We start from the raw sequence: 13,467 nt of genomic DNA on the forward strand, positions 1-13,467 counted from the left end.
GGGATGGTGAGAATCCCTCATACGGGAGTCACAGTTAACGTCAGGAGACAGAACAAAACATTCTGCTGTTTAGACTTATAGGACAAGACAGGGGAGGAGACTGCTGGAGTCAAAAACAACTCACTCTAGATGAAATTAAAATGAAAGAGGATGAGAAGAGAGTGTGTGTGTGTGGGGGGGGGGGGATGAGGCAGAGGAAGAAGGAGGAGAGGGACTGAAAGGAGAGAAATAAAGTGGAAATGTGACAAACTTGGTGGCTTGAAGCAATTGGGATAAAAATTGGAGACACTGAAACACGTACCTAAACAGCACATTTATAGCAAGCAAGAAGTTGGATGTTTGAGATGCAGAGTTGGACGTAAGGAACCTAGCAACACTATTAGGCCTCATATTTGCCCATATAGGCTGATTCAATGTCTAACATACTGGAAATGCCTGTTGTCCTACTTATGATGTAATAAATAAATAATTTTGTGATATTGTTTTCTTTGTATTGTGTGGGTGATTTTAAATGTGAAGGTTCTATGAAGGCTGGTTAGGTCATTTCAGAAATATTTTCGAATATGTGATTTGTCATATGGATCGGCACAAAGATCTTACTCTTTCAAGTAATTCATGGGAGGATAAGTTACTTCTATTTTGTGCTTTCAGATGAAGAAAATCAGCTCAATGCTAAACCACCCAAGCCACAGTGTCAGACTGTCACCTTCTCCGCTGTACTGTTTAGACCTACATCCCTAAGTGCACAAGTAACAAGAACAAAACCAATGCAAGGTGCATCTTGAAGGTCCAGCATCTAAAAACACTGACAATCATACAGCTATATATCGTTTACGTATATAGTTTGTGTGTGTGTGTGTGTGTGTACACATACATAAACCCTGTATACAATGCAAACACACTACATTTAGTACATTTAATATAATTTAATAATGGAATTGGAGAAGGAAGGGCCTGATACTGTGGGTCTTGTAAAACTGCTTTGGGTACCATAGTAGCCTATAACTGTGTGAAACTGGGATTGACCTTTTATATTGTACCTCAGTGGCTAGTTTGCTTGTGTGCAGTTTGTGGCTCTAATTTAATTGATGGGCAACTAGCAAAGATCAAAGCCATGAGAAACTAGCAATGAGCCACTACACACGAAGTAGAGCAAAATCATTGGCAAAATAATTTAAGTGCAACCATAGGGGGGTCAGTGCAGTGCTCCCACATGCCACACAATAGCTTTAGTTCATGGAAGCCAGACTTTACTCATTGTTTTGCCCGTTGCCTGTTATTGACAGCAGGACCCTTAGAGTATGCCCAACATCTGGTAACGGGTATGATGAAGTTGATGTACAGTATTAACACCTGCTTCACCAAATATGAACCCTGAAGAACTTGTCACTTGTGGAGAAAAAAAACACAACATGTATGTCAAGTTAAAATTTAAAATTGTTTTACTATTCATTTTCAGATCTTACAAAAATATGACAAAATAAATTAAAAGAAATAAACTGTCCCATTTCCTAACATCTTTTTCTTTGAAAAAGAAATGAAATGAAAACTTAAGCTTTACAGTGGTGTTGTTGGAAGAGCACGTCAAAGAGGCTGAGGCGATTCGTCAGAGCGCTGGCTAGGAAGGATTTCCGAGATGTGTTGGTCTTGCTCTCCCCTCCCACTCACCCATCCTATCCCAGGCAACCTCTAGGGTACAGCTCATGCTGAAGCCCTAGACCAATTTCAACTTACAGCACGAAAAGAGGGAAAAAAAGGAACCTAAGCTTCGAGTGATCATGGTTGAGTCACACAGTGTATTCGTACGGCTCTAGAGGCAAACTCGTTCCACCAGATCACACCTGGTATCATCGGAAAACAAGAACCAAACATAACTTTCCAAAGGTTCTCGCTAAAGGTAAATACTGCTCCAACTGCTCACGGGAATCATTTCTGAAAAAGATAAGTAGGTTCTCCCACTGATTCTAAATGTAATTTCTGAATAAAGTGTTGTGACATTTTTTTTTCATTTGTGAAGGCCTTTTTTGTTTACTAAACTGTGCCCGATCAGTCTAAAATATAATTAAAAAAAGAAAGTCCTGCAGCTTGTGTGCTTACACAGGCATTTAATCACCTGTTAGTTTGTCAGTGTCTTACAGAACGCTGTAACAAGCTGACAACTGAACTCATCTCATCCATGACTGTTTGTAATAATTTGAAATATGTAAATAAGAAACAAGTACAAAAGAAGCTATTATGCGATTCATTGAAAGTGGCTACCCACCTTGAATTTCAAACAAAATTCGAGCAACTTCCCTTATTGCATTACACAACACTGCCTTGCTAACCCACTTACTTCTACATATTGTATTTCACTGGAGAAACAGTAACCACTCTGTACCTCATGGCTCGCCTGGACGTCTTCTATCTCGAGAAGCCTGTTTCAAGTACTCCCTCGCTGGGGAGAATGACATTCATGAAATGAATTCAATAACATGACTACATAACATAGAGTTAATATGCTCTTTGTTAAATTAGCTCTTGTTTGGCATGCCTTTGAAAACCTTGTGCGTTTTCTCCGTCCTGCATATAGGATGGAGAAAACGGATATATATTTTTCAAACAACAGAGATGCCTTTTATGTTCTGATGTCCTATCCTGTACAATGACATTTATGTTACACTTCTCTCTGCAAAGTAGGGGGGTTTCACAGGGAAGTGAAAGGACAGATGGTTTAACCATTCAGGGCAGAATGACAGAAAATCACAACCTAATAATGCCTCACAGTGAGATATGAATCTGCAGAGTGCAAACTAAATAAGGAAATACAAAAAATTAAAAATATCAGTCTCCAGTTCACCATATTATTGCAAAATTCATTGATGAATGGAATATGTGGAGTATGAAAAAGAAGTGCATAGATGTTTAACGCTTCAATCTCTCTCTCTCTCTCTCTCTCTCTCTGTCTGTCTCACTGTGAGGGACACATTCTAACTACTCAGCATGGTGCACATGAACAGAAATTGTTGAACTGACTAATAATTCATTGCTATTATTGGGTGTGCTGCCTGGGCCCAATGCTGAAATCCACACTAAGCATTTTGTTCCCTCAGACCTCCAAGCAGAGGGTTAAACAAGGACAGCTGATTCTAAGTTTGGGCGCCACCCTCTGGCATATGGCTGGAACTGAAAGTTATTTATTTACAAGGAAAAAAAACGACACATTTATTAAAATGTCTTTTGACAAACAAGTATGGCTCTGTGCAGGGTATATCTGAAACCCTTCCACCATTCTCAAACTGATACAGCTTTGGCAAATCAGATGTAGTGGTGCAGAAAATTCTCCCAAGATCATCTTAACCCAAATAAATAAGGACATAAATCTATATTATAACAAATCATTATCACGGCTAGAAACAGCACCAAAAGGAATGAATGGTTAAATTGATCGCAATGTTCGGTACAACTTCATGTAGCAATAAAAAAATCCAGCTTTTGCATATGCTATGAGGCAGGCTGGTGTTCTCTTTCCTCCTGCTAGTAGCTCTTTCAGCTTTGCAGGGCAGCAGAATATAGTGCAAATGTCTTCTCCAGTGTCTGTCTACCATGAGCTGGAAATGCAGATGAATATCCTCTAGTCCAGGGCTTTTATTTCTGCAGACCAAAATGAGGGATTACAAAATGGGAAAGCCCTCTCCTCTCCACGCATTCTATCTAACCCTTTCCAAAACACAACGCTATGCCATGTATGACTTTCCAACTTTGTCACTAAAGCTTTTCCCCCTACATCTTTGTCAAACCCGCCACTTTCTTTTGGTTTCCAAAAACACTCTACAACTTCCTATGACATTTCACACCCTCAGGGAGTCTCTTCTAGTTCAGGATTCAGAGCCACAAATAAAATAGCAGATAGATTGAGCATTGTAGAATAAACCTCCATACAGTTAGGATATTGCAAAAGTTATGGTGATACCCACACAAAACAGTGACGGTTACCTTTTAGAACATTGTCTGAAGGAGATCTGAGATGGATGTCTCTCTGCAGTACTTGTTTTATTTATATTGCTCAGTTAAACCCAAGGGATAAATAAGGAGAAAAAATGGACTGGCCTCAAGTGACTCATAGTTTGAGATTTCTTCTTCTGATATCTGATTTTAAGGGTTTTACTGAATATGTGAAATCTAAGAGTTTAAGAAAAAAATAGTATTTCCATTGTGGTGGGTTTCTGAGATGTAACCAAACTAAAGTTGAGAAAACCCCTGTTACTAAAATCCAACTGCACTTTGGGAAAAGGATTCCCAAAAGTATAAGAAACACAGCTCATGCATTCCTACATGTATTGCAGAAAAGGGTTGGCAGAGCAGTGTGTGTGTATGTGTGCGTGTGTGTGTGTGCTTGTGTGTGTGTTTGTATGGGTGTGTGTGAAAAAGTATATTTGAGAAGGGGTGTCACATGTTTAAAAGCCTCTATCTCTCACCCAGAAATTTCCCTGGTGTCTTTCTCTCCCCTTAACCTCCTTTAACAGCTTTCAGGCCTAAGGTTACATGAACAGCTTTGCACCACTGCCCAGGAAGACAGGTTGCCTCAATTCGTTCTCCTCCTGCCCTTCCTCCTCCTCATCTTGTCTCTCATAGTTTTTCTCCCTTTTTTCTTTTTCATAAAAAGAGGATGCGATCTTAGGGCCTGGGTGGCTCAGGGTTCGTGGAGTGTCCGTTCTCCCCGTTCTCCCTTGCCGGTGACGGGATCTCATCTGGAACACCGTTCAGGTCCGCCTTGCTGGCCTGCTTCTCCGAGCTTTGTGAGGACTCCCCGGGTCTGGGCAGTGGTGCCCCGTTCACGCAGGTTCCCCCCTCCGACTTGCCAAAGTTAAAGAGTTTGCTGGGGTTGAAGGACTTGCTGGGGGACTGGGAGCGCTCCTGGCCTGCGGAGGCTGCAATGGTGCCGCTGGTGGTGTTGGCGATGGAGCCGGTGGAGGAGGCAGCAGCAGCAGCCGCGGCAGCAGCAGCAGCGGCAGCAGCTGCGGCTTCCTTCTTGTTCTCAGGCGACTTGAGGAACTTGAAGCTGAGGAAGCCAGGCAGCTTGGGCTCGCTACCCGTGGGCGACTGGGGCGAGCGCGCCGTGCCCGAGAACTTGCTCTGCAGTGGAATGATCTGCTTCAGCTTCATCACGTTGTTGTTGGCCAGCAGTGAGCTGGGTCGTTTGGGCTTGTCCCCGCTGCTGCCTGAGCTGTTCCGGCCTTTGCCACCGTGGCTTTTGTCATGGTGGTGGTCGCCGCTCGAGGATTCGGAGCGGCCCTCTTCCCGCTCGCGTTCGCGTCGCGCCTGGTGCTCAGCCTGTCGCTGCCGCTCCTCCTCCTCACGCTTCCGCCGCTGCTGCTGCTGAAAGTGCTGCTGCGCCTGACGCTCATGCTTCTGTGGGGAGCACACATACACAGACACATATTCACACACACACACACACGCATACATACACACACACGCACACATGTAAAACATGCAAAGACACATATAAACACACCCAGATACGGTCTTAATGATTCTTACACTAATATACTTCCTGTTTGCATAACTCTGTATCATACCCATGAGGAATCCAAACTTATAATGCAAAGTGTGATGACATAACTCAGTGTCTGTGTTTAAGTTCAAAAGACAAATATTCAATGCTAACGCCAAAACAAAGATATAATCATCTAAAGACGTCTAAAAACTCTAAAGACATATTACAAACACGACAATACTGACAACTGACCATTTCACATTAACTTGCAAAATAAACGTTCCCTCAACTCGCATATAAAGCATAGCTGCGCGTGCAGAACTAGCACAAATGTCTTTGTGCAGTATGCCAACAGCATGTCAACCAGTTCTTGAGCAACCCCAAAACTATGATGTATTAACCTATCATACATATTTTCTGCAGTATAAAATCTGAAGTGTCAGTAATCTGTGATATATTTTGCGTGCGATCTCCCGATGCCCCTGTGAAAATGGAAAGATGAAGAGGCCTGTTGAAAGATGCATTGGGAGGATGGTGGTACCTTAAAGGCTTCCCTCCGCTGGAACTCCAGTTTGGCCATCTCTTCCCCCACCCAGCTGGGGATGTCTGGGATGGCAACATGAATGATGTATTTGAGGAGAATGGCAAAGTGCTGTCAACATGAAGTTGGAGAAAGAGAGAGGAGGGAGATAAAAAGAGAGACAAAGAGAGATAGAGAGAGAGAGGGAAGCAGAGTTAGAAAATTATGGCATGAGGGAAAAAGAGGAATAGAAGGTGGCAAAGAGAAAGAAGGAAAGGAGAAAGTGAGCATGAGAAAATTATGAATTTAGAAAGGAAGAGAAAAAAGTCAGTCCAGCACAACACACCAATAATATATAGTGTCTTAATATAGAACACTATGCCCGCTCTGCAGGTTTACAAAGTCAGTATCACAGCCAGTGAACAGCTTGGTGATTGTGGATTCAGGGCTTTTCAGTTGCTCATGTTACTGATGCCATTTGCGGCAGGTAGGCTATCGTGGCAGGAGCAGAAAGCAGCTTGAGTGACAATAAATCAGCTCGAGGCTTTCAACACTGACAGAAATAAACAACCCCGAAAGGCTGGGATCATTGTCACTGTCCCAGTTATGCAAACTCAGGGGTGACGATAACAAATGAGAGCAGGACTAGTGACAGAGGAAAAACACAATCTACACACAGTGGTACACGCAAAGGTCATGGGGTCGTTCTGGTTTGCTCAACTTTAATACAGAAAAGAAAAACACCCTTTCAGCTTTGTCCTTTGGACATTCTCTGAGTTATCCCATTCTCTTTCATTTTCAGGGATTATTTTGGCATCATTAGAGCACCACAAATACTTGTGTTTGTGTGGTGTCTCGTTTGCAAGCAGATCTGGTATGCAGCAAGTGCCTTTATACCAGATTATTTAATTTTTGATTGTGAAAAACAAGAATTTACATCTGATTTAATTTAATCAGATCTTCCTCCCAATCTACAAATACAGACTAGATAAAGCTATAAATATATCTGATGACATACAAAGTTTCACATGGAAGTGTTACAGACTAATTTATATAATATCTACTGTATAAGCACAGCTAGTTTTGGACCAGTTTCAGTTTTGTTTTGAGGACTGTAGACTTTTCAAAGTCAGAGTAATCAAATTCTGGCACCACTTAACCAATGTTTGATGAAAGCAATTTCATTATGGAGATTGAGGAGCTGTCACTGACTTGAATAGCGCATTGGAAACTTTCCCTCTGTATTGAGCATGAAATAAGAGTGGATCAGGGTTGGGTCAGCTGGATTTCAGTTGAATTGATTGAAGTAAATGGAAGAATGTACAAACCTGCCATTCAATTATACTATGAATGATTAAACTATGGAATGGAAGCTTGTGGAGAATATTAAGTATGCAGAGCAGAATGCATGGATATATTCCAGAGAGGGTGTCAAAACGGGAAGTTGAGTAAGATTCTGTCAACCTGGAGGATGTCACCTATTTTGCAACTAGATGGAGAGTGCTTTGAATAAGGGGTCGAAAAATGATCAGACTGATTAGGGTTGATATTTAGTTTTCTGATTATTATTCTGGTGTTAATTTAGTCTCTTCCCGGACAACCTAGCACAGCTGGCCTGTAAATACAAATGCAAATGGGATGGAAGTATCACTGTTCATTTTTTCTCATTTTTATGATTGAGAATTTCCATTTGAAATGTTTGCTCTTCATTTGAACTTTTCCTGACCCTTAAAACATACAACTGAAAGTAAAGACTACTTTGTCTTCTTTGCGTCAGAGCCTGGTTTCTTTTTTTAAACCAAGCCTATAAATATGGGCCTAAAATATTGTTAGTCTGATTCTTTTGTCACAGATAATTACTACCATATCAGCCCTGAAAAAAATATATACATATTGGTTAACCGCTCCTCTTCCTCCACTTCGCCTTAAGAAACTTCACAACGGTATTCATTGGAACCCGGTATTTATAGCCTATAAATATCTCTAAAAACCCAAACGCTTTGCGTGTTTTCGTGTGTGTATGCACGTATCACTTTGACAGCTCGTTAGCCTGAGCGCGGGCTGTACACCAGCGAATGACAAGAGCATAGAATGCAGGCACAGAGGAGTGGATATGAATAAATGAGTGTGTCTGCGTCAGTACCTCAAGGATGACGATGGAGATGATGGCCATCTCAGGGCTGAGCCAAGGGAAGAGACGCTGCAGCTGACCACACTGGCCAATCAGGTAACAGTTCACTATGATGGCAATCAGCCCCATAACTTCCATCACCGTCTAAACACAAACACATATACATCCACATTTAGTATACTATATTCAGTGGGCATCTTTAAGGGTGAGAGAGCTTAATCAACCCAAAGAATCTGCCGGGTCTTTTAGCTGAATGCACATCCTTTTTGGTTGTCAGTTTCATGGTGAACAAATTCCCTGTGTGCTTTACAATAACTTTATTTAATAATTAATAATAATAATAATAATAATAATAATAATAATAATAATAATAAATCACATATATAGGGCTTTTCACAGTTTTCAAAGACGCGTAGATAATTCTCAACCGTGATAGATCTCTTGACTGTGTTGTACAGGTGACCTCTGACCTGCCACTGGCCGATGCTCTCCACACGCAGGCCAAAGGGCCTCTGCAGGCCGGTGCACAGCTTGAAGGCATCGCTGCGGATCTCGATGACGTTGTTGATGAGGGCACACATGGCGGCCAAGGGGAAGGCGGATGAGAAGAGGACCACGTAGCCAAACTGGATGAACATCTCTTGGTAGTCCTGGAAGGTGTCCTGCACAAGCACCATATAAAGTGTCCATATCACAGACACGCGATGAGTGAAAACATGAAATCCCCTTTCAAGCAAGGAGTACAGGAAAGTGATCACTTTCAACAAAAACATCTAGAGACACTTTAACCATGTTCAAACATAAGACGTCGACTAGCTGTTCAAATGCCATTACGTGTGTTGTTTGAAGTGTCCACAAGAAGATGTTTGTCTTTATGCAGAACAAATATTGACTCTAGATACAGTTACATGGCCTCTCACAACCGAGCAGTCAAGGGTTACACGACCAAAGCATACTGGATCAAACTAGATTAGATTAGATTCAACTTTGTCATTGTGCAGAGTATGAGTACAACGCCATTGAGATGCAGTTAAAATCTAACCAGAAGTGTAAAATACAGAATTATTTACAGATAAGGTGCAAGAAATGTAAATACTACAGCGTTGCAAGTGATGCTTTATCAGTGGAGAGTTAACATATACAAATATTAGATATGTTAATATTTTAAATACAAACTGTATATACAGATAAGTGATCAGAGTTAAAAAAAAAAAAAGTGCAAATGTAAGGTTGTATGTACAGTATAACCAACATATGTACCATTGGTCGTATGTACAGTAACGCTATTGAATAATGTAGGTGGTTCATACTGTACAAAATATGCATAGTGCAAATGACATGGTCGTTAAAGTACTGTAAACACACTGTAACACACACTCTACTAGGCTACAGTGCAGACAAAAATATTGCACGTATGATGGAACACTCAAAGCAGCTTGGTGACAGGTGCTTGGCCATGAGTGGACACACAGAGTGAGGGCCAAGAGAAACTCATTGGGCAGTGAACTGTAGAGTTGTCCTCAATGACACAAACAGCCTGAGGGGGCAGTTGCACGTGGAAACAGTATGCAAGGCTGTCTAATGAAATACACTCCTGACAAAAGAATCTCTCAGTGTTAGCTCGTATACACGTATACACGTTATTGAAAGGAGCATATTATTTCTGCAGTAGGGTGCCTCTAAAAGAATCCACCTGGCAGAAAAAAATAAGTAATTTTTTAGGAGATTAAGTGTTCAACAAAGGATTTTACCTCAGTTTGGCAATGCAGACTAACAAGCCATAGTGTATCAATGACTTTGTCTTTCATTAAATTAAATTACATTTTATGGCCTATTTGTGGAGCCAAGAGTTTGTTTTTCTTGAATTTCCAGGATACTAAATACGGCAGGTTACAAAGAGCCCTGTTATATCCACTTCCCTGGTACGTTGGCACCGTAGCACAGTGGTGAAGTCTAAAGCCTAGCAGGTTGCAGTGAAGTGTGTCTGTGCTGCTTTGCACAGGCAGCTGCTCCCAAGCAGAGCCAATGAAGCAAGCATAAAGTGTCTCATGACAGGGCCTGTACTCGCTGTGCATATTTCATTGTGCAGAATGCTGAAACACTCCTGGATTGCTGCAGTGCTTGAGTGAACAAACCAAAACCCAAAATAGACGTTCAACTCCCCCAACCCCCAAAAATATTTATTTTTAACTTGAAGATTTTCAGTACACTTCTACTGAGAATGGCAACTCACAAATCAGGTAACAAAAAGAAATTAACAAACAGACCTAATATTCTGTATTTAATTATATAAGTTATTGTATTCATCTAACCAAGTTCAATATCCCAGATGATAGTGTGTCCCAGAAGATAAAAGTGTACCTGTACCCACCTCATACTTCTGCATGCAGCTCTCCACCTCGGCCTGTGTGAGGGTATTGGACTCCCGTTCTTCTGGAGGCTCGATCCAGGAACCCCGTTTGGTCTTGCTTTTGTCCGGATCCAGCCTGCGACCCCTTCTGCGGTGGTGCGAAGACGTTGTGGTGCCATCGTGACTGGATGTGGGCATGGTGGCTTGGATGATGGGCTCTGAACCCAATTCCTTTCCGTCCGAACTGCTGTTTTCTTCGTCGTCGTCATCATCGCACATCTCGAAGACAGAGGCTGGGTCCATACCCTTCTCCATCATAGTAGGGCTGCCCTCATCCAGGAAGTTATCCTCCTGTGATGAGTTTGGGGAGGCAGACTTCGCCTTCCGCCTGTCCACCTTCTCCATGAAACTCACCTTCCTCAGCTTCAGGCCACAGTCGATCAGGCTCTCGCTCTCCATCTCGTTCTCCTCCCCTCCTCCGCCGCCCGCCCTCCGGCTCTCCTCCTCCTCTGTGACCTCATCTTCGCTGTCTGCCACCCCGCAGGCGCCGTTCAGACACTTCTTCTCCCGGCGCTCACCTCGCGATCGCCTGGTACCGGGCCGGGTTCCCCTCAGCCCCGGGCCTGGCATGGCGGGGTCGGAGGGCGAGAGATGGGCCTTGCCCGCGGCCAGACGCACGTAGCGCATCAGCGCTGTCATGAGCAGGTCCCAGACGGCCCGCAGCGTCAGGTCGCCCAGCTTGTGACGCTCATACAGGTAAGGCTGCAGCACCTCCTTCACGTTTTGCAGGAACTGCCGGATGATGAGCAGAGTGGCCAGCATCTATGAACAAGGAAGAAGAGATGGAGGAGAGAAGGAGAAGGAGAAAAAAAGCTGCAGGTCTTTAGAACTTTTCAACAAGAAAGATGTGTTTGTTTTTCTTGTTCCACATACCTCCCAGAGGGCATGTTCAGAGTCTCCTGTCTTTGTTTAAGACAGCTATATATTCTTGATCTATATTATACCAAACCCTACTTTCTTCAGAAGGCAAACACATCCAGAATCGAATTTTGGATGAGAGGCAATACAATTTGCTTAAAAATGTGGCCCTTGGCAGTTCCCCCACAGAGAGTTTATTCCTGTGGCCTGTGAAGCGTTTCCCATTCACACCCAGGAGATAAAGGCTGTTTCCAGCACTGTATCAGATCATCAAAGCACACAACACGAATGTCTAAACCTATGAAGTATATCCTGGCAAAATGTGCAAACCCTCACACTGACTGCAGAGCAGAACACAAAAAACACTTCACTAAATTGAACAACACATAAGTGAACAAAACAGAGTGCTGCATTAAATTGAACAAAACAAAGTGGTATGTCCACTCAAAGGTGTGTGAAAGTAGTTACAATTGCAAAAAAGAAATTCAGTGTGACACAATTAATAAGAGGCTTTATAAATAAAAGACGTCCAGCCTCTCTACTTCCTCAAAATGATGAGGTCACATTGTGTGTGACTGAAGGACAAAGTGAAACTGTGGGGAAATCTTTGTAGGGCAGGTAAGGATGAGGACTTATCAAGACTGGGCCATTAGTTTGGGTTATTGTTTTACTGGGGTGGCATGATGAAGAGATACATCATCATGATGGACGGAAGGATTTGAGTCTTTATTGTTTTTTTTGCGGGGGGGAGCATAATCATCAGTATCTGTTTCACCAACTTTACTCAATTGACTGCATTCACACAGAAAGACAGAGAAATGAATGGAGTGTAGAAGTGAGCAGTTCAGCAGTTGGTGTGTCTAAGCAGGGAACTGAAAGTAATTCAATGACATACATCGGCTGCTCAGTGCAATCTGTGGAATTGAAATAGACCAGTTCTTGCACAAATAAAGTTACAACAACCAGGCTCTGAACAGGTTTTGGCTGCCATTGATGCCTAATGTCTGTTTGAATTTAGAGCAATTTTGAATTTATGGCAAGAGAAAAACATGGCCATATGGTAGTACTTGACTAATGATTAGCTATAATTTGCCCTCCAGTCTCTAAATTAGAAATCTAACTGCCCTTCACCCAGATGAATGTGTGACTTACCTCCTTCAGACGCTCCATGTCTTTGAGGTAGAATCCAATATAAAAAAGGCTGAGATAAGAATTTACAAACTGAAACTGCAGGAGAGAGAGAGAGAGAGACAGAGCACAAAACAAAAACTTTTATGACCAAAACACTTCTACTTGTCATCTGAATCGCATGCTTTACTGGTCTAATAGGGCTTCTCTCCTAAGCACAAAGAAGCAGCCATTCAGAAAAAAGAAACAAGCTGCTCACTTACAAGAACCATTTTGATGATGAGATTTTTCTCATAGGCACTCTGGAGTCTGTAGTTTTCTGCAAAGGAAATGCAAGAGAACAATATTACCACATTCAGCTAATTCCCAAGAAGTCAGCGTTTTTCTTTTGCAGTCACAATGGACACTACCAACATTTGGCTGCACATCAGTATTATGTTGGGAAAAACACATCAGACAATTCATCCAATCAGAAAGTCAGTCTCATGTGCATGCAACAGCATTCATGGCAAATATGAGGCTTCACATCCTGGGGGTATCCTGTTTCCACAGCCTGAATTGATTAATAGATCGCCTTGCTTAATGTACATGAACTCCATGCGGATCCATGACTGTTGGGTAGTGATAATACCCAATAATTAGGCCTCATACAAGACATTTTTGAACAGTGCAATATACATACGTATATATATATATATATATATATATATATATATACAGTGGGGAAAATAAGTATTTGAACCCCTGCCGACTTCGCAAGTTTGGCCACTTGCAAAGAAATGTGTGATCTAGAATTGTAATGGTAGGTGTATTTTAACAGTGAGAAACAGAATATCAACAAAAAAATCCAGAAAACTGCATTTTATAAGATTTATGACTTTATTTGCATTTGATGCAAAAAATAAGTATTTGAACCCCCAAGCAAACAGCAAGAATTCTGG

At 42.1% G+C, this 13,467-nt stretch overlaps 1 protein-coding gene across 1 annotated transcript in view; it reads right to left on the reverse strand.

The window, feature by feature from the left end:
- Window positions 1-1,576: 1,576 nt before the first annotated feature.
- The window catches only part of ano8b (anoctamin 8b), a 29,268-nt gene continuing 17,377 nt past the window's right edge, over window positions 1,577-13,467 (reverse strand). The window contains exons 11-17 of the mRNA XM_080833282.1: window positions 12,790-12,845; window positions 12,551-12,625; window positions 10,502-11,302; window positions 8,601-8,792; window positions 8,143-8,274; window positions 6,021-6,131; window positions 1,577-5,391 (exon numbers count right to left, since the gene is read on the reverse strand). Of these exons, the coding sequence (XP_080689408.1) occupies window positions 4,657-5,391; window positions 6,021-6,131; window positions 8,143-8,274; window positions 8,601-8,792; window positions 10,502-11,302; window positions 12,551-12,625; window positions 12,790-12,845 (2,102 nt within the window). The 3' untranslated portion in view covers window positions 1,577-4,656. The remainder of the gene's footprint in view (window positions 5,392-6,020; window positions 6,132-8,142; window positions 8,275-8,600; window positions 8,793-10,501; window positions 11,303-12,550; window positions 12,626-12,789; window positions 12,846-13,467) is intronic.

The sequence above is a fragment of the Sprattus sprattus genome, assembly GCF_963457725.1.
Source record: "Sprattus sprattus genome assembly, chromosome: 2".
NCBI classification, from domain to species: Eukaryota; Metazoa; Chordata; class Actinopteri; order Clupeiformes; family Clupeidae; genus Sprattus; species Sprattus sprattus.